The following is a 21,516-nucleotide window of genomic DNA, read 5'->3' as shown; positions in this document are numbered from 1 at the left end:
TCCAAGCTCTATTGATCTTTGAGAGGTACCATCATTTCTAACCTTCTATCTTTAAGAAACATGACCCTTTTGTTGTCCCATCATGGAAAAGAAACATGATCATGGTCAGTTCAAGAATAGAATTTATTCCTTCCATTCTATTATATAATTCTATCAATATTTTCATTGATTTGAAACTGTGTTGAGGAATCATGGAATGATGTTGACGTATCCTATTTGAAGCTGAGTGATGAGTTACCTATGTTATGCATTAATTGGTTAGATCATGTTGGGTAATTAATGACAGTTTTGATCTGTCATGTGCATCATTATAGCAATAACATTTTTACTTTTTTTATTTTTTCACGAGCTTGTATGCTGCTTTGCCTTCACATCATTATATATGTGTCCTGAAGGTATCCTTGCTGGGTTGTCAAGGTCATATCTTTTATTTTAATATTTTTCTTTTAGAGCAACAAGGTGCTTAGTGCTGTGGAGGCTTTAAGCTGCTCGTGAGTTCTTTAGTTATATTAGACATTTTAATTCTTGGATTTTGGACTCTTAGGGTTTAGTTCGATATTTATACTTTGGTTATGGATTTTCATGTTAAATTTTATGTCTGATAGCTAGGTTGTTCTATGTTAGGGTTACAAGTTGTTTTATTATTTCAGAACCAATGTCTTATGTTGCCCTAATTTCATAGAACTACACTCTGTCCGGCCGAGTCACACGCCCAACTTGTGAGGTGGTTTTGGAGCATAACAATAATAGATCATCCCACTAAAGAAAAGACAATACCATAGTTTGCGGAGGATTTACACTTGCTATAGTTCATGCCCCTTAGCTAAAACAAACCATTTCGCTTTAATGAAGAAAATAGAATTCATAGTCCTGACAACCGATGAACAGGTCCAAATCATCAAACTCTGGTGGATTACACATAGCCTGCGGATCCAAGGACCCCTGATTGTTTACTCCCAAAAGCTCATTGGTGAGCTCTTGGTAACCATCTTGATGCATCATGCCATACTCTTCTACTCCCAGCTCACTGCCACTGCTTCCACCCTCATTTCCATCGACATCCGGCATTGATGCGAAGTCGAAGAGCTGCCCGACGTCAAATTCGGAAGCAGGCAAGTCAGCCCATGAGCTTGCCAACTCCTCATTGTGATCAGGGAGCATGCGCTCCTCCGAGACCGTCGGCTTGAATCCCTGGCTTGGTTCGAGAGGAGTATTTGATGGGGGAGTATGGCCATGAACACCACCCTCATGCTTCATGTCCAGCTTAAGGTTTAGATCATCGATTGTTAATGGCCTTTTGCTCAAGTGAGTATTCCAGTGGTTCTTTATCTCGTTGTCTGTCCGGCCAGGCAGTCTTCCAGCAATTAGAGACCATCTATAACACAGAGTCCAAGGTGATCAGATTTCAAAGCATGCATGCTTGTTTTCCAACATCAGAAGGTGGCCCTATTTCATGCATTCTGAGCTCAAAATATTTCAAGAAAGTTGAGGATGCTTGTGGTTCTCATTGGCATTGCTTTAAAATGAAATGGAAGACTTGCAGAGCTTGGGAACTTTGGCCGATGAGCTTTACAATGCAGTACACCATGTTTGTCGGTGTATCACGGGCCCGTTGACGGCATGGGCGAGTGACTTTAATGGGCATGGAAACTTGGTTGGAGGGAACACAGAGTCCAAAAACTGGGCCATGCATGTCTTCCAACCAAACACCATGCACCAAGCGTGGCATGCCATCACTTGATCCGTGATACACCGAGTGGCATGTGGACCAACTACCGAGCGTTCAATCTTTATCAGATGGGTGACCAGTCGAAATGATTTTGTGATTGAAGTAGGAGTACCGTGATCCAAAGGATACCTGTTGCCCAGGAGGTTGTGGAGTCGAATAATGAGATCCTCTTCATCTTCGGATATATTCCCTCTTTTTATCCCAGGCCTGAGATAGTTTAGCCATCTCAGCCTGCAGCTCTTCCCACACCTATTAAGCCCTGCCAATAGAAAAGAAATGCTACCAAATTATTATTAGAATCAAGATCTTCATCAATGTCCCTCGCTGCTTTCCCATTATATATATAAAAGAAAGCATTGCATCTCTGGTGAGAGCTCATACTCAGTGCTCACTTCTCACAGTAGTGCTCAATTTCTTAAGTAGTTAAAGCAAAAGATTATATCTGCTTTTCAGCATATACTTCTGGGAAACTGATAAAATTGTGTGCAATAATGAGTAAGAAGTAGGGGGCGTGACAATGCATAAGAAGAAACACACAGAGAAATAGAAAGAAGTCTGGTATAAACTAAGGAAAAAGACAAGCAAGGGCATATAATAGAACTTGCAGATAATGTTAAATGAGATTTAATATTGTTGTTTAACCTTTGTGCAGGCTTTTTACCTCATTTTAGGCTTTAGTTTAGTGAAAGTTCTAAGGAAAGAAGAATTTTGGTTCCTCTTAGTGGCCTGCAGTTGCGGACCCACCACTTGGTGATCTCTTGGTTTTTCCATCCTTCGGTCTGATTCTGACAATGATATGAAAAATGACAACTAAATAAAAAGAATGGTGTTTTACCATATGAAATAACATTTGATGCAATCATGTTAGCGAGATATTTATTTTTTAGTATCACTACAATTCTGAGTTCAGAAAAGAGACAAGTACTGGCCATAGAGGAAGCCAAAAATTCATCATACATGAAAGACAGCCTACTTTTAATTCAGTTGATTATTACTAATTACTTAGAAGACAAAATTATTGTTTTTATGGAAAGCCTTTTCCAGTTTTCCAAGGAAATTCGCAGAATGAACTCTTATTAATATGGCATGCTGCAATATTTCAAAGATTTCAACTCAAATAGATTGCCAATGAATCTGCAAGTCACATACAGCCCTCAGCAGCTTTTCCTTGCGTACTTTTTCCTTTTTCCCATCAGTTTAAAGCTTCAAAATAAAACTGAACCTGTGACTCAGTGTTATTATGGACTTCTTCATGGTTTCTCCCGGTTCAGTCTCTATTAATTTCTTTCTATCATCATTTTTTTCTGATCTCTAAATAATATAAGTTGGTGTTTGGGTAACAGCTCAAGACTTGCCTAATTTCCTATAATCTACTCAAACACCCAGTTAAAATTCTAACCTCTTTTAATTAATACTCACAGAGCACAAAAGAAGAAGAAGAAGAAGAAAAAGGAGATCTGTCCACTTGTATCCATTTAAAGAGCAATCTATAATGTACATGGAAGCTTGCTCATGGGTGTGTAGACTAGCAGTAGCAATCAAAACATTTTGTGGGTAAAGAAACCCTTCTAATTAAATGCTCTCAACAAATATTTAAAAGAAATATTCTTAATTATCTGCATCACTTTATAAAATCAGAAACAATAATTGCCAACAAAAAAAAAAAAAAATCAGAGACTAGCAACTAAAGGACCATTAGTTGCAGCTAGCTGTTCTACATACCTTTTGTCACTTTTGTTCATTTTATTTTTTAGGTATGTATTCATTCTCTATCTGTCGTCCTCTAATGGTAATATGCATCTATCCTAAGCCATAAGACTATTTCCTTTAAAAGCCAACTCTCCTATCTTCTTCAGACCTACATACTTGAGTCATTAGAAATTAAGGAAAAAAAAAGGTATAAGAAAAGAATAAAAAGATAGCTCTCCATCTAAACAAAGGTGGGGTTGGGTTGTGGGGGGAAAAGAGAGAGAGAGCAGACCAGCTTTGACAGGGAGAGCTCTCCACTTCTTGTCACCATGAACCTTAATGTACTCCACAAGTTTCTGGTCCTCCTCAGCAGTCCACGCCCCTCTGTTCATCATCACCGCCGCCTTCCTCCCGCCTCTCTCTGCCTTCTTCGCCATCTCTTTAGCTATAACTCTTGTGATAGCTTCCACACTTCCACTGTAGGAGACTCGAACGAGCTACACCACTAGTTGTGTGGTGTAATCTCTGGGCTTAAAGAGTAAGTATATAGAAATAAAGGGAGGGAAAGGACAATAATGGAAGCTATGGAGAACGAACCAGTACTCCATCCTCCTTTATAGTGCTCCTCTTCACATGCGTATCTAACCCTCCCCCCCCAACAGTCCCCCAAAAGGGCCCCAGTTCCATGCGGTAGAAGGGGTGGTGAGAACTCGACATCTAATTATTGGACGTCAGACTAGTCTTCAACTATAAAACCTCTTAGCGTTAAGGTTTGCACATGGAGCTCCTCAAACTACTAAAAAAATACTAAGGGTTTTTTTTTTTTTTTTTGGGTGAATCGGCTGCTCACACTATTCTAAGAAGGTCTCCAAAATGGTGAGCAATAAAGGAGGCGACTCAATCAGCAGCCTGGTTCGCCTCCCGCAAGACATGTCTCTGAAGAATTCGGTCCTCCCGTAGCATCCGACGAATGTCACCCAGAAGCGAAAGAACGGCACTACGGAAGGGCTAATATTCCCGAATAAGGCAGTCCAAAGGGAAACCATTGTATACTGTTATATCACAGGTGACAGCAGCTCTCTATCGTCCTTTTATAACTTTTATTATTTGCCTTTATTATTTGTTCTAGCCATTGTTTATATACTAATTCAGATTTATTTCCTCGGCGGGTATAAAAAATTGAATTTGAATAAAAATATTTTATTGGAATAAAAAATAATAATATCAGGATAAGAGAAAAGGTAGATAATGATTTGGTTTCTGAAAAAAAATTTATGCATCACTGTGACGTCAGCCTTGGTTTGTCAAACCTTCGGAATCGTGTGATGTATCTCATGTGATGCAAACTATTTACAAGTTGAATGAAGAATAAATTGGTAATTCTGCAAAGCCTGTGATTTGATTTGTGCCTCCATAACAAAAGGTCAGGGTCTTCTCTCTGATAAGTAATACTGGGAGGGAGTTTTAGGTAAAGAGCTGGAATTGCTTCATGGGCTGGCTGGCTCGAGCCGGTTCGAGCTGGAATGAGCTGGAATTACTCTTGTCGCAGCGCTCTGCGATCAGGATGTTCCAAATTTTTGGAGAGCTGTTCAATTGATTTAAAAGTTGTCTACTTCGTGCACTCCAAATGGATCACATCCCCATGTCTAAAGGACACCAGACTTAGTGTTCCAAGCTTAACCTCGTTCAAAATGTTATGTTATCTCCATGAGAAATAATTGAATTGCACATAAACATTAATTGCCAATGGAACACCTTGCAAAATTTCGTATCATCGTGAGAGATTATCGTATTGCATGGGTCTGAGTAGATGAAAACTATTTGTATGCAACATGAATAAAAATAATTCTTGTTTAAGATGGAGGTTGCATGATGTTGTGGTTCTTGCAAGGGTGATAGATCCTCTCTCTCTCTCTTATATCGTTAAAGAGAGAGAGAAAAAAAAAAGACGAAACAAGTTACACAAGTTTTATCGAGGAAATTAAGGGATCCAAGGCAAAAACTTCTTGGTCATCATCTAGCCGTTTATTAAATATGGAATAAGAGCAACATATCTGTCGGTTATAACTATTAGATCAGAATAGATGACCCATTGTTTGCTTTATGGTTGTAACCAATATGATCATAACGCTCTCCTATCTTAGAAATAGAATGATTCTACGAGTGTAACTATCAAACAAAATGATCCTATGGTTATAACTGCATGGCTTTGTACACTGTATATATGTTTATTGTTAGAAATGATAACACAATGTAGTCAAACAATTTATCTCATTTCTTTACAAAACTATGCAAAAGATAGTGGGTAAAGAGAAGATGTAGCCAAAATAGAGGGAAAGAAAATAAACTACATCATATTAAATAATCCTGATAAGTGTTTAAAATGCAGTGGAAGTTTTAGAAGTGGTGACTATACCCCAACAACAAATAAAGAAGGGGCACTGTTTTCAGAACCATTTGCCAGTTTCATGTCCATTTGAGAGAAACTTTATTATTCCTTTCCCTCCAATTAGACCAGTATACTGCAAGGATTGGAGAGTCCCATGCTACTCTGAAGTTTGCCGGCTATTATTTGAGTCTATCTAAACCGCATGTTTTTAAGGATAATTTTGTTAAGAATCTCAATGAGCAGGCCAAGCTACGGGGGAAAAAATCAGATGTTGAGGAAAAAATGGACAAGTAATAAGGAGGTGGGATCTTCTACAACTCAAGTTGTAGGAAACTGAGTGTATACTTAGCTTTTCGATACATGCGTGTCTTCTATTATGTAGAGTATAAATCATAAAAGCTATCCAAATCCAAAACCAGTAAAAATTGGATGACTTGAATCTAGAGAAATACTAAAGTAATATTTGAAATCACTCGAACACACTAAAAAAAAAAGTTATATGATTGATTGATATGTAACATCTTAATTGGCCCAATGGTTGTTAATTTCTTTGTAGTTAAATCCATGTAGTGTCAGTGGATGAACCAGTCAAATAGCTAATTACATCCACATATTTAACTTTTTGCTATGAAATTTCCATGTACCATAGCACTGCTCATGCCAACACACATTAAAGCAAAAATCTGATTTTAGATATTGGTCACATACCTTGTGTATTATACTAGGTAGCTTTGCGGATAATTTTGTTATTTGCCCCATGCCATCATATTGCACTAAAAGGTGAAATATTTATACAATAATATATACACAAAAAGGTGCATTCATAGCATGGGACAAATAATATAATAGTCCATGCATGTAAGGCTACATAATGCAATACATGAGAAGTATATAGTTCTATCATTTGTAACACACTGAGGTAGCAGAGGCAATTTTTGACCCAACCTTTTTACCCAACCCAGACTTGACTCTTTTAATATTAATTCCAACCCATCTGATTTCCAGGTCATTTTGTCCACAGCTCCAGTGGCACCACACCACATACACTTCAACCCACCTCCCCATGTCTTCGTAATGTTTCCACCCCACCCTTCTTCCATCACCATCACCACTTTTCGCTGCCCTATCCCTCTCTAGAATGGCGCCCAACCTTGCACTGCCACATCCATCAATAATCCTCTGACCTCCAGCCCCATACAATGCCATCCTCGTGTTACCTACCAAACTTCTTCGAAAGAGAACAAATTATGGAGCCCTACCATAGGTACACATATGAGAGCTAGGCCTCACCAAATATGAGCACCTCGAGCATATGTTTAGTTTCATATTGTTTGGTAGTTTTACAAGATCAAAGAACCCAAATTGCATCTTCAAACTAGGTTTTTTGGGTGAGTTCTTGGCTTGTTACAAACAATATCTACACCTTGACTATGTGGACTAGAGGATACTGCAGCATAGACCTATTTAGGATAGACCACGGACGGACCGTGGTGTTTATAATTGGATTTAGATTCTTAGCTTGACGAGAAAGCTAAGCCTTAAATAGGAAAAGTATGTGAGCATCTGTCCAAGCGTACGTGTATTTAGTCTTACATGGATTATGGACTGGGTGGATCTTGGATATCTAAATAATACCGTTCGACTAGCTTTTTTACGTGCAGTCTTGGGTTGTTATGTCAAACCAGTTCATAATGGTAATGATATCAATTCCCTTTTTTCATTTGATTTTGCTCTTGGAGATTATTTTACTCTATAGAACTCCGACTAATTGATTCAAACTAGTAAAAATCATCTTGTTGTTTTGATGATGGCAAGTTGGACTTTGGAATCTGGTTGGAGATTTATTCATTGAGGGTTGATTCAGTGGCATAAGGTACTTAGAGAGATCAATCAGGCTAGCCTTTTAATTTTTACCCCTAATATGTTTTGATATGTGTTAATTGTTAATTAAAAGTGCAAAATAACAAAACAACCCCCATTGCCTCTGTTCCTTTCCCAGTGCCATGCAATGTAAAAATTACATGTCAGCAGCTTGGGCTAACTAAGCATGTCGGCAGGTTGGCTACATGTCAAGCTCAGGGTGGACATTTTTTACCTGCCGGCGGATCGGATCGGGTTAGCGTTCGACCTATAGGTTTTGATATATAACCTCAACCCGACCTAACCTGGCTGATTATCACCACTACACGAAGCAATATATAGTTGATGATGCTCCGATAAGATAATTATAATGATACACGCAAACACCCGCACGCATACTAAATTTAGACATAAACACATCTAAACACCAATGCAGTAAGAATTTGGATGCATTTTCGAAAATCCAAATTCAATTCATAGGTTGTGGATTGACTTTCAGATCCAAATCTAGATGATTCTAGACACCATTGTTATCCTTATTACTAAACAATCAAAGACATCAATGTGAGGTATGTTTCCTCCATCGTTTTGCCCAAAAAAAAAAATAATCAAAAACATCAAAATTAGCATGGCACACAAGTCCCAAAGACCCTACCAAACCTTCTTGATCATAATACGCTAACAACAGACGGTTGCACTTCGAGATACTTGGATTGTTAGACTGGTAGATAATAGGGCTTGGCCCACTAGAGCTGTGCTTTACCCCTACTTTCCAAGCGAAGAGATGAGGCTTAGTGGTTTCTTCCAAGTGGCCTCTACTCATCCTAGCTGGTTTAGTGGAACCCTACCTAACAAAATCATGGGACTTTTAAGAGTCCAGATCAAACTTTGTCTTGCTTTGTGGGCGTTTATGGAATGTGGTCCTATAAATATAGATTTGTGATCTCTCTTTGGAAACTCTAGCAAAAGGTTGTTGCAGCATCTCTATCGTATTTTTCGAAGCAAAAATGTCTGCCATTCACTACAAAAAATGGCGTAATTCTATACAATTTAACAGTTCAAGGGGCCTAAACATCGCTTTCATTTTACATCCACGCATATATATATATATATATATATATATATATATATATATATATATATATATATATATATATATATATATATATATATATATATTTGAAAGAAAAGCAGAGCTAATATACGGACACCCACACAGCATATTTAATAAGGTTAGTCCTAACCAACAACTAGGGACCTCTCCATCAATGATCCACCTATTGGATGTGATTTATTGCTAAACTATTTATCGTCCAAAAAATTATGCGAAGAAGAGATTCTTAACCTATACATCTAAAGTGAAAAAACAAGTTTAAAAATATAAAACAATTTATATAGTTTGACAATGGATGCATAGGTTAAGAATTTCCGAATCAAATTTTTTTTAGTAGTAAATAGTTTAGAAATTATAGATCATATATTTATATCTAATGGCTCGAATTTGCTAGATTTTTTGATTTTAGATCAGGTATGGTTTTTATTTTTTATTTATTTATTTGGTACAACGGCTGCTCACCCTACCCAAGTATAAGTGCAGCCAGCAGAGTCAAGAGCTACAAAATGGCATAACTGTGGAGGAGAGGTCCCCTGATGCATCCGAAGGACCTCCCCAGTATGCTGCGCTGCATAGGGGGCAACCTAGTCGGCGGCCTTATTTGCCTACCTATATACATGTACCACCTGACACTCCCTGCAATCTCGCACCATACGTCGACTATCGTCAATAAGAGGGCGTTCGTCCATCCTACTCCCCTCCTTCCATATCCAACCGATTACCGTGACCGAATCTTCCTCAAGAATGATCGTGAACCTCCATAAAAGTTATTCTTTTTTTTTTTTGCTTTAACAGGTTAATCATACAATGTGTGTACGAACATACCCAATAAAATCAAAAAATACAAGTTCACGGAGTGCTCGAGGCAACTCCCTCTCTCCTGACCACAGGGTGCTCCCTGAATGATTAGCCACATAAGCAGCCACCTAGTTGGCAGCCCCTTGGCCTCTCTAAATACATGTTTGGCCTGAAAGGCCCCCCATCTCTTGTCATCATCCAGATGTCCCGGAGCAAAGGGTGGCCCGAGCTCGCATCTCTTAGATCCCCCTGTATCCACCTAATCACCGTGGTCGAGTCTCCCTCCAAGATAACCGAACTAGCCTGTGGTACTCGCCTTATATGTCGAAGATTCGCCCAGGCAGCCCTCAACTCCGCTCTGGGGATCAGAATGTCGAATAATTGGCAGCCGCCCACTGCCACCACACACCTCCTCTCGTGTCTATGAATCGTCCAAGAAATTAATAAGATAATGATACATATTCTCAAAAGTTGAGAATTTGATCCATGTATCATTGGTGATTAATTTCTAAATGCTCCTGATCAATGGATCATCACGAGAACGGTGATCGATCCGATAAGATCAGTGCACAGATCGCTTTTCTTATGGATGGATGAGACTCGAGTACCCACACTGTAGGGATACTGAGATGATAGTGCAAGTGCTTGTTAGAGAACAAGGGTACTGAGCATGATCAAGACAAGAAGTCACTTGGATGTCTATCCACTCGTCAGTGACTTGCTTGATGTTGCAGTAGTATGACTGGTCCTTTGACCTGCGATGCTTCGGCTACTCACAGTGAGGTTATTGTTGTTTGACTACACATATACATGGTCTCTAGTCATATGGATCATTGTAGTGTAGATTGGCTACAGTAGGTTCACTGTAGAGTAGGGTATGCACCTACATGGAATCTATCGATCTTGATAGATGAGGAGAGATCTTATGTGATTTATAAAACTGAGTTCGTAAGACCTTGGCCAGGGCAATACATACAGTGGAGAAAGAGTTTTCCACTCTCGAACTTAAGTCGAATAAATTTAGACATATGACAGACGATGGGGTTTGACGAATTATCCATGACCTCTGGTCTGTAGGAATTCATGATAGAAGAACTGTATCATACGATAACTGCACCTAGAGGTTCATCATTTCATTCTGCTGAGTTGCCACTACATGCTGCTAGGTGTCACTGGTGGATAATGAGACTCACAGGGACCATCTTGATGGTCGATGATCCTTGGTGAGTTGAGTTGGAATTGTTTCAACCCCTTAAAAGGAGTTTTCAATGATATTGTGATAGAGATCGCAATATATCTCACTACCAGTCAGAATAGAACCTATGGGGTCACACATATTAGAGGTATTGACCGATCCGATGGTTGAATTATGATTAGGAATCACAAATAATCAATTTGATTGATAATTCGTTAACCTGCTAAGAGTTAGTGAGTTGAAGAAGAAATAATTACAATCGGATTGCAATTTAATTTAATTAATTGGATTTAATTAATTGGACTTGATCATGAGTCCTACTTGGAGTAGGATCTTGAGAGTCCTAATTGGATTAGGATTTCAAATTAAATTAGAGTCCTACTTGGAGTAGAATTTCTAAAGTCCTAATTGCCTCAGAGCTGAAATTTAATAAGTCCTAATTAGATTAGAATTTTCTTAAGTGCTAATTAATTTTAATCTAATTAATTAAAAGACTCCTAATTGGATAGGATGGAAGAATTCAATTGAGTCATGGTTCAATTAAATTCTAATTGAATTAGGATTTGGAGGAATTAAAATGGGTGCACATAATTCTATTTTGATTAGGATTGGATCTAGAACTAGTCCTAACCCAATCCCCACTTAATTTAATTAAGTGGGGCTAACCATATGGGAGAAGAGGGGAGGGGCGTACCCTCCCTTGGCTGGATGTGTGAGGACAAAGGAGGGGCTATGCTCCTCCTCATTTGAATTCAAAAGGGGATAAAGATGAGCTCCTAAAATTTAGGAGCTCATCTCCATCCACACGCCATAAAAGGGGGACTTCAAGGGGCTATGAATTTTTATGGTATTTTTCCTTCTTTCAGCCGTGAACAAGAGCTTCTCTCTTCCTCCTTTCATCCGCCATCAGCAAGAAGAAAAAAAGAGGAGGCATGCATCTCCTCTTGGACCTTCTTCCTTGGTTCTAGCGCATGGAAAAGAAAAAGTTGCGAAGGGCCTTACATTCTTCTTCCTAGATCCCTCCTTCTTCTTTCTCCTTCAAGGCAATCAAGAGTTGATTCAAAAAAGAGAACTTCAACCATCAATAGCCATCTCTACAAGTGAGCTAGCACCCGGGAAGATCTAAAAGCTTCAATCGGTGCTTTACTTCGTGTGGATACCCGTAGAGGCCGGACACGTGTGCGGCTTCAAACGAACCTTCCATCAAATCCACGAATATCAGATTTGTGGAGACCATCTACCCGCACAAGGTAAAGATCTGATCTTCCTAATAATATAAAATAATGTAAAAGATTTAATCCTAATCTATCTACAATTGAAGTTTTTAAAATACGTTCATACGATGAATGGATCCCGCATATGCCTTTCTGCTGCAAGCTGAAAATTTCTGAAATTTCCTGCGGCATATGAGGGTTCCTTATAGCTCGAGCCGACTGAGCCCCTACCGCACCCTCTACTGGCACCAGTGGCTCGACTGCACTCAACTCCTGGGTCATAGAGCAGCCTACCCGCTCAAGGCCACCTGCCTCGCTGGGCTCTCCGTGTAGGTCCATCGCACTCAAGGTGATATCCTTCCAGTCACCCAGTGCCTGGGTCAGTGAGCCAAACCGAAACACCCCATCTGGGCCCATCCCTAGGCCCTCATGCGTGCCCCACACACCTGGCACACACGGCATGCCCGGCCGCCTATAGGGGTCTTGGATTAGGAGTAGGGAAGTCCCCATCAACCCCGAATCCAGTCTCAAGCTGGGCGGGCAGTAACCAAAAGGCCCAACTGGCTTCCCCGCGGGCCTAACCGAGGTCGGCCCGTTGGCAGCTCGCTCCCGCTGGCCTGGTTCACCCTAGGCCCACTGGCTTGGCATGGCCTAAGCGTCCATTGTGCCTAGGCCCGCACCTGCTAGCTCGGGCGCATCGTGCCCCGCCCTATGTGGTCGGGCATGCTGGGCCCGCTATGGCGCTGCCTTGGGCCATTCCTTGGCTAGCCCACTGGCCCTGCACCGGGGCCACGCGGGCCCAGGCCCGGTGCCCCCCGATGGGCCGAGGCCCGCGCTCCCTGCTCGAGCCTCGAAGCCCATTCCTTTGGCCTGTCCCGCAAGCGGCTCGGGATTTCTGGAGCGCTTGTTGGACTGGGATTGGGCTACGCCCACCCCGTTGGGCCTAGGGCCGGCCCGCGGTGTGACTGGGCCAGCTCCCGGCCCACTGCTGGTGATGGATCTAGGGGCCTCCGGGTCGGCCTGGCTCCCGAGTGACTCACGACTAAGTCAACTCGGAGGCTACCGAAATGTAACCTGGAGTCCAACCAGCCCTTATCACCAGCCGGCGGGGCCTTCGGTGGCGACCGGCAATGCACGACCTTCATCGGCTTTTGCCGGCCTTCTAGGTCCAACGGGGACACCGGTGAGGTCGGGCGGCTTGCCAACGGAGAAGGCAGCCGAGTCGAAGACGACTCGCCTTCCGAGTCGAAGACGACTCGGCTGCAGGTTCAGGCGCGGTCGCCTTCCTCAGTCGCGGCGGCTGGTCCTCCCTCGGGTGCTTGCGTTGCGACACCACCATCCAAGGCCCATACATTGACCGTTGGCCCTCCTCCCTAGTGCCGAGAGGCGGCACTTCGGAGGCAGCTTCAAGGTCCATAACTGCTAGAGGCACGCCCCCTTCCGCCCGATCGAGCTCAGGGTACCAGCAAGCTGCCGCCAGGTGCCCTATTCTCCCACACCTCGAGCATAACTCCGGTAGGTTTTCAAAGATGAAGGGCTACCACCACACCTTCGTCTTCCCTTATATCTGGATCCCCAATAAGAGGGGTTCAGTGGCATCAATCACCACCTTCACCCAGGCGAACCCCATTGCCTGCTTTTGTTCAGTGTCCTCATCCACCACAATCGGCCGCCCCGCCTGGGCCGCGACGTGGAGGATTGTCAAAGCCGACCAATATTCCAGCGGGCGTCGAGGTAGCCAGAGCCACACCACTGCAGTTTTCATGGCGTCCACCCCGGGCTCAAAGTCCGGAACCCATGGTTCCATGGCGAGGAGCTGCCCCGCCATCATCCTCGGGCCCTCACTAAGGGCCCGATCTACCATCGACTAGAACCTTAAGGCGAGGTGGTCGGCCGCGAGTGGTACAACCACCACCTCCACCAACTTGCATCAAGTGGCCACGTCTTTGGCCACCCAATCCGTCGGGACACAGCGGCCCAGGCTGCGAACCACCACCAATAGCCCCTCCCACTCCTGGCGGGCTGCCACGATCGGTTCCTCCGGCAGCATCAGCACTGCTGGGAATCGGCGGCTTAACCGCTCCACCTCTGTGACAGTGGGCCAGTTGGTCACCCACGACCCAAGCCTTAACCGGGCACCAGAGCTTTCCCCATGCTCAAGCTTTGCCTTACCATCTCCTCTCACTACCCTTTCCATCGTCTTCCCCGTCAGCTGCTACCCTTTCCGATCCATGAGGGTGATACTCCCACCCGTGTCGAACTGGCCAACGTAGGCAGCCTCCTCTTCTGGCTCACCTGCCCGGAACGTATTCGGTGTTGGCCCCTAGAAGGAAGAAAGCTGGTTAGAGGTTGAGTGAATGCTTCCCTAAAAACACTGAACACCTGTGGAGCTTCGGCCAGCTTGCCCCTCGGCCTCCACTAGGTCGCCAACTCGCCACCCTGAAAGCTTTGAGTCTGGCCGGCCATGGAGCGAACCAAGAGAGACCGATCCGCAGCACTTCGTCTTGGGCGGCGACCACTCCACCGAGGCGACTAACTAGCCATTAGGCACACACCAAGCTTTCTCTCTCCTTGGAACAGATTTCTCGCCCCTCGGAGTTTCTCGCTCTAAAACTAGGCGGAATAACCTGAGCACTTATCCTTTTGAAATACGGTAAGCTTTTGAAATACGGTAAGGTCGCTGAATTTTTTTGCTAGATCCGGTCCAGTGTGGCTCGGCGCTGGCGGCTGGCTTATCCGACTCGGCTCCAGCCAAGCCAACAACCCTTCCAAGATGCTTATAATTATTCCGTGTGCTAAAAAGGAGACACGGATTCCAACTAACTGGGTCGTTGGGAGGAAAAAGACACGTGGCAACCAAAAAAGCACGTGCACCCCATCTGATAGGCTTGGGCTTTTGTCGCCCAACTCACCATGATTTCCGGTCGAAGGGGACCGTTCCGTGGTCCTCTTAACTTCTGAGTTCAAGCACGCACCGGCCAACTAGTCAATTATAATTAAAACAATTCTGCTCGCCTAACGCGGGCGCGGAGGCTTCGTTTACACAGCGCCCACCATGCCGCCACACTGTTTAATTACAACGGCCATTGGCAAAAATAGACAGGACTTGTCAATATATTTATTCAGTGCAATGTCCCCACTTCATTATTTCAAATGATATATATATATATATATATATATATATATATATATATATATATATATATATATATATATATATATATATATATCAGCACATGATCCAAGGCCTAGACTATTATCCAAAATTAAGTTTGTTGCACTAACTTATACAGTTGCTAGCATGTGTTGCCGCAAAATTTTAAATCAAGATTGGAGCGCTGCTCGGTTGACTCTGAGATCGATGAGAATCGAGCTGAATAAGGCAACTGAGATGCGGAGAAACTGATCTCCGCCGAGTATGGCCTGCAAAAAGTCTACTTGCTAGAGAGTTTTCTGACGGAGACCCTCCGATGCCTAAGTCAGAATAGAGAGGCGATAGTATGCAAAAGAGAAATTTCATCAGAATAAAGTTCTTTCTGAATGAACATACCTAAGGACCTTCAGACTACTTCTTTATATAGGATAGTTTAATTTGTCATTACTTGATTTGTGTGGCATGTGTTAATGGCCAGATAACAAGCAGTTGTACATTTACGATATGAGCATCATTCCGCAAGGTTAGCATACTGCGTTGATCGTGCACTAACTACAGAGCTGCTATGACTGTCGATCGCCAAAGCTATTAGTTTGCATTGGCACCTACCGATTTGCTCATCGGCTGCCGCCAAAGCTATTCACCTTGGCTTATACCGAAGTCAAGAAGGTCGGCCTAATTCGAAGTGAAGGAGGTTGGTTTGATCCAAAGTCGAGATGTCCAATATTTTTTCCATCAGTATGAATTATTTAAAAGTTAAATTTTAGTTTCTAATATTAACTAGTTTTAAATTTGTTATTCAATTTTTCTATAATAAATAAAATAAAAATTTTAATTATTGACATGAGAACATCTATAGTAATGTAACGAGGAGACTGGAATGTGCCGATGTATAGTAGTTGAGATGAAGATCAAAGAGATGCTATCGAAGTACTTTTAGAAAAGTCATTGATTAATTACAATAAGATGATGTGAGAATTGCGCAATATCATCTATAGTTGTCACTAATGTGAACTCTACCTATACATTATGTGGACTACATGGATGACTAAAGTTTGTCCGGTGGAACGTGTCCTGTTGCTGGAATTTGGACCCGGGGGCGATCGATGGGCCACGAAGGAGGAGCTCCGGTGAGAATCAGGGTGCGACAGTCCGGCGGTGCGCGACGTCCTCCGGGTGACCTGCAAGAAGCCGGTGGCCGGGGTTTCCGGCTCCGGCCCTCCGATGCTTAAGTCAGAGGGGGAGTGTATAAACGGAGATGGAAGCCAGAAAACAGGATTTCAATCCCCCCCTAAAATGGAGGAGTTCCCCTTTATAGAGGGTGTCGGATTACCTGCGATGTAACAGGGCAAATGGTCTGTCGTACAGTTGGGCATGCAGCGGGCATTAACGCTCAATCATGTGAATCAATGCTATTACTGTAGGAGATTAGGCCAGAGCTCTTAAGTCATCGTGGAGTCGTGCCATCATTCGTAGCCAAGCGGGTTTGCCGTGAGAGGCTCGATGTCCGTAGGCAACGGAAGCCATACGCTTTAATTGTTGAGTAGGCTGAGGGCCTGCAGGTGCCATGCGCTTTGATTGTTGAGTGAACCGGATGTCCGTAGGACCCATACACATTAATTGTTGACGAAGGCAAGACGTAGTCTTTCGGTCGTGCTGCGGGAGGATGTGGCCTCAACGCGCAGGTCGGACGTCTGGGTTGGTAGAGCTATTCGGGTGCTTCCAGGTCGAAGGGGGGTCTGCTCGACCGCCCGCAGGTCGGAGGGGGCTGCTCGGTCGGCCCCCGCTTGGAGGGGATCTGCTCGGTCAGCCCCTGCTCGGAGGGGATCTGCTCGGTCAGCCCCTGCTCGGAGGGGATCTGCTCAATCAGCCTCTGCTCGGTCGGCGTGGTGACGTTTTCCCCCAACACTACCCCCCGACTTCCGAGCTCGAGCTGCTCGCAGGCTCGAGCGCGGGAAGTAGTTTTGGCTGCATTAATGTGGATTGGGGAAATTTTGAATTATCGCGCGTTTCAAGGCGCCTTTAATGGGCGACGTCTCTTTTTTCAAAAACATTTCATCAGAGGAGTACCCTTTCGTTTTTCGAAGCATCCTCGCGTCGTGGGCTCATGATGAGACCACACGATCCGACGGGATGCTTCTATATTCGAAGCGTCGGTCCGAACTGAACGCCGCGCATTAATTCTCAGGGTTGACGTGTGTCATGATCTGAGCGGGGAGCAGCGCTCCACTTCGCAGATCTGGGCCGTCAAAGGGGTTTATATATAAATCCCTTCTTGGCCATCTCCGATTTTCCTCCCATTGTCTTCATCGTCTTCCCATCTCCTTCTCAGTCCGAAGCGGCCGATCCTCCATTATCTCCGGCGAACCCCCACAGGTGTCCTTTTCATCCGCCCGGAACCCCTCTTCCCTTCTCTTCTTTCTCTTTCTTTTTCCCTAATGGGTCTCGGTCCGAATGAAATCGGGTCCACAATGAGTGAGTTGGAGGTTGAGATGGTCGAGAAGTGGTTTTTTCCTCGGCGAGGGTTCCGTTTGGAACCCGCTGGGTTGGGGGATCGGGTAACGAACCCCCCTAGGTCGGATCGGAGTGTACTTGGAGGCACTCTGGGCCGGCCTACGGTTTTCCTTCCATGGGTTCGTGAACGAGTTGCTCGGGGAGTACCAACTTGTCCCGGTGCAACTTGCTCCGAACGCATGGAGGACGATCATCGGGTTCCTGTCATTGTGTATGGCATATGGGATCCCGTCTTCCGTGAATGTCTTCTGGCGGCTCTTCATATTGAAGTCCAATCCGGAAGACGGAGAGTGGCTCTATATCGCCCTTCGGGTGGGCCGGCCACTCTTCCAGGGCGCTCCGTCGTCCATTCACGACTGGAAGAAAAATTTTTTCTTTTTGGGTTCCGAGCGGACGTGGGGGTTTGACCCTAGGTGGAGGCCGAGCCGACTCAGGATCGCCAACAAACTCCCTAGGCTTTCCATGCGCGAGCAGGGGATCGTTAACGCCGTTCGCGGCCTCGGGGACGGTATTCTTCTGAGCGGCCTTGTTGCCCAGATAGACAACCCAAGAGGGGGGGGGGTGAATTGGGTTTTAAAATAATTTGGCTAATTAAACCTTTGTGGGTGGTTAATTAAAAACTACAACACGTTATTTAATTAAAGCTAAGTGCTGTGAGTAGTGTGCGGGGAAGAAGATGAGAGACAATGCAATACAAACACAAAGTTTTATAGTGGTTCGGAGCTAACCCTTGCTCCTACGTCCACTCCCCAAGTCTCACTTGGGAATTTCACTATAACCCCCTTGGATTACAGCCGGTTGTTTTGCAAGCTCACAACCAAACTTGTTGTTTTACGAGCTCACAACGAACTCGGTCGGTTTTTCCAGGCTCACCGACTAGAACCAACCCCGATTGTTTTCTCGGGCTCACAATCAAACCCTTACACACGTTGGTTTTAACTTGGCTCACCAACCAACCTTAATCCCCTTGATTCAATCCCCCGATTGAACCAAGTAATACAAATGTGTAGAAAGAAAAACAGAAGAACAAGCTTCTCTTAAGCAGATTTAAAGCAATATAAACAAGAAGGAGTTTAGAAGCCCTCAAACGCTTTTAAGCTGGTGAAGAGGCAAGGCTTCTTGAACTCCGGTCTCCTCTTGAAAGAGTGGTCGACTTGAATGCAGGAGGAGGAAGCTTTTAATGCTGGAAAGATGTTGTTGGAGCAGTAAATGCAGATCTTCCCTTTTTCGTTGAAGAGCACTTGGAGAGCTTGAAAGCTTGAATGCTTGGAGTGGAATGTGTGTTCCTTGCCTTGCTACAGTCTTCTGTGGCTATTTAAGCCAACCCCCACGGAAACTAGCCGTTACACTGCTTTTTCTGCCCGTTCTGCACACTCTGCGCAGCCTGACAATATGACCGTTGGTGGGTTGGAGTCGACTCGCGCGATCAGGAGTCGACTCGGCTGTAGCGGGAGTCGACTCAAGCTTTTCCGGAGTCGACTCGGCAACTGTTCCAAATTTGAATTAAAGTTGCCGTCACGACTGGGAGTCGACTCGTCTTGACTCGGAGTCGACTCGCCAACTTCTGGAGCTGACCTGGCAATTTTGGAGTCGGCTCATCCACTGAAGTCCGTGGATCCAATTTTGAATTTTGTCCACTCGAGTCGACTCGACTGTCCTTGGAGTCGACTCGAATCTCAGAGCCCGAACTCCCGATTCTCTGTCTTTTGGCTCATCCAGTCTTGGAGTCGACTTGAACCTCCTTGGAGTCGACTCGGCTCTCAGTTTCCGAAAGTTGGTCTTCTGCCTTTTGACGTGAAGCTTGTCTCGGAGTCGACTCGAGCTGTCTGTGAGTCGACTTGAATCTTAGAGGCAGTAACATGGTTTTCTGTCTGTCGATGGTCGCTCAGTCTCCGAGTCGACTCGCGTATTGCGGGAGTCGACTCGAATCTCAGAGTCCGAAAATCGTTCTCTGACTTTTCTGCCTGTGACTGCTTGGAGTCGACTCTTACTTTCCTGGAGTCGACTCGGTGAACATTGGAGTCGACTCGCGCACTTCAGGAGTCGACTCGTTGACAGGTTCTGAGATGAAGCTTTCTATCCTTCTGTCTGTTCTCAGTCGAAGTCGACTCGTACTGATCTGGAGTCGACTCGAGCTCGTGCCAGTGAACTTGATACGCTTGGAGTCGACTCGTGATACTCGGGAGTCGACTCGAGTCTCAGACTTTGGTTCAGCAGACTTCTTAACTTATCCAAAATACTATGAACCAAATCTAGATACACTTGGACAGGATTTTCACTGAAACACTCAATTGAATTCATTAGTAATCACAAGATATACTCAAATGCTTTGAGCTCATCAAAATCAAATGGGGTTTTAATCAATCACTCCACAATCTCCCCCTTTTTGATGATGACAAAACTTTGAGTATATGTAAAATGACTTGCTCAATAAATAATGAAATAAAATCCATAAATGAATTCAAATGTCTGATAATTTAATTTATCCAAGTTTGAAAGGAGTGAAACAACAAATTTCGGAGTTAAAGCTCCCCCTTGCATTTGGAATTATATAAGCCTTCATATTATGCAATCAATTGTTTGGCTTATATGTCATTAATGATTTAGCTTGATTAAAATTCAGATTCTCCCCCTCAATATATGCATTCAACTATGTTTTGATTCTCTGAATTTTCTTTTAATGCTTTGAAGTTTTTGAACTGAATTTTTTGTTTTTAGAGGGAAAATCTGTCAATTTGTTCTTGAGTAGGATTCAGCTAATCTCCGAATATCCCTTGAATAGATTCTGGAGATTACTCCATTAGGAGCCCCAAAAGAGAGATAATGAGCCTCGAGGTACCGAATCCACTTAGAACAAATTTGAGTGTGTTTTTAAGAGTTTATCTTTTTATTTATTTCCATTGATTTCTTTTACATATTTTTTCATATTTCTCCCCTTTTACACATTTTATACATATTTCTCCCCCTTTTTGTCATCATACCAAAAAGGAGGTAATCAACCACAATCAATGGCACAACCAATCATCAAATGGCACATAATTGAAGATAAGATGTCTACTCATTGTATTGATATGAATTGAAGTATATTTGAGCATACAATAAGTAAAGTAAAACAATACAAAACAAAACTCAAACACATCTATGTCCTCCTCGAGGATGAAGCTCCCCCTCTCGAGGATGCATCTCCTCCTCTGGAGGATGAAGCTCCCCCTCTCGAGGATGCATCTCCTCCTCTGGAGGATGTGGCACCTCCTCTCGAGGATGGTGCTCCTCCTCTCAATCGGCTCTGCTCCATGAGGAGGGTGACTGCATCTGTCACATGTCCGAGCTGCGTGATAATAGACGTGGTGGCTCTGCTATGTGTAGTGGAGAGCTCTATCACCGACGCCTGAAGCCCAGTCACCGATGTCTGAAGTGCGTCCAGCTTGTCGATGAGTACATTCGCCAAGCGCTCGGCCCCCTCGGTGGTGGTGTACATGTCACGACCTATCTCCTCTCGCATCTGTCGAGTGGAGCTCGTGACCTCACTCATGCTGTGGAACTGGGCCTGGACCAAACTCCGGACATTGTAGATCTCTTTCCGTACATGAGCCGTCATGTCAGTCACGGCTGTCAAGGAAGGGACCAACTGAGAAGATACGGGTGCAGGAGTGGGGGCAGGCACCGCACCTCGGAGCTCCCGAAGCAGCTCATCCCTCAGATCTCGGACGATCTCCTGCCGCAGCTCCCGGAGCTGCTCTGGATCAATCCGGACCTCCATAGATGGTGTAGCTGAGGAGGAAGGTACGGCAAAGGTGGTAGGAGCAGGAGGAGTGGATGGGAGGTCTGGATGGTCTGGAAGGTCTGGGTAGTCTGAATCT

The 21,516-nt window shown here is 44.1% G+C and overlaps 1 protein-coding gene across 1 annotated transcript; it reads right to left on the bottom strand.

Annotated features, from left to right (window-relative positions):
* Positions 1-760: 760 nt before the first annotated feature.
* LOC103698612 (transcription factor MYB3-like) lies at positions 761-4,021 on the bottom strand. Its single transcript, XM_008780644.5, has 3 exons — positions 3,711-4,021; positions 1,859-1,988; positions 761-1,375 (listed from the first exon to the last, which is right to left on the bottom strand). Exons 1-3 carry the CDS (start codon positions 3,853-3,855, stop codon positions 844-846), a joined length of 807 nt encoding a protein of 268 aa, XP_008778866.1. The 5' UTR covers positions 3,856-4,021; the 3' UTR covers positions 761-843.
* Between the last annotated feature and the right edge of the window lie 17,495 nt (positions 4,022-21,516).

Source organism: Phoenix dactylifera, chromosome 6, assembly GCF_051530095.1.
Source record: "Phoenix dactylifera cultivar Ajwa chromosome 6, Ajwa_hap1_PhDact_Kaust_v1.1, whole genome shotgun sequence".
Classification (NCBI taxonomy): Eukaryota; Viridiplantae; Streptophyta; class Magnoliopsida; order Arecales; family Arecaceae; genus Phoenix; species Phoenix dactylifera.
Note: the sequence above shows the minus strand (reverse complement) of the source record. Positions and strands in the feature narration are given on the sequence as shown.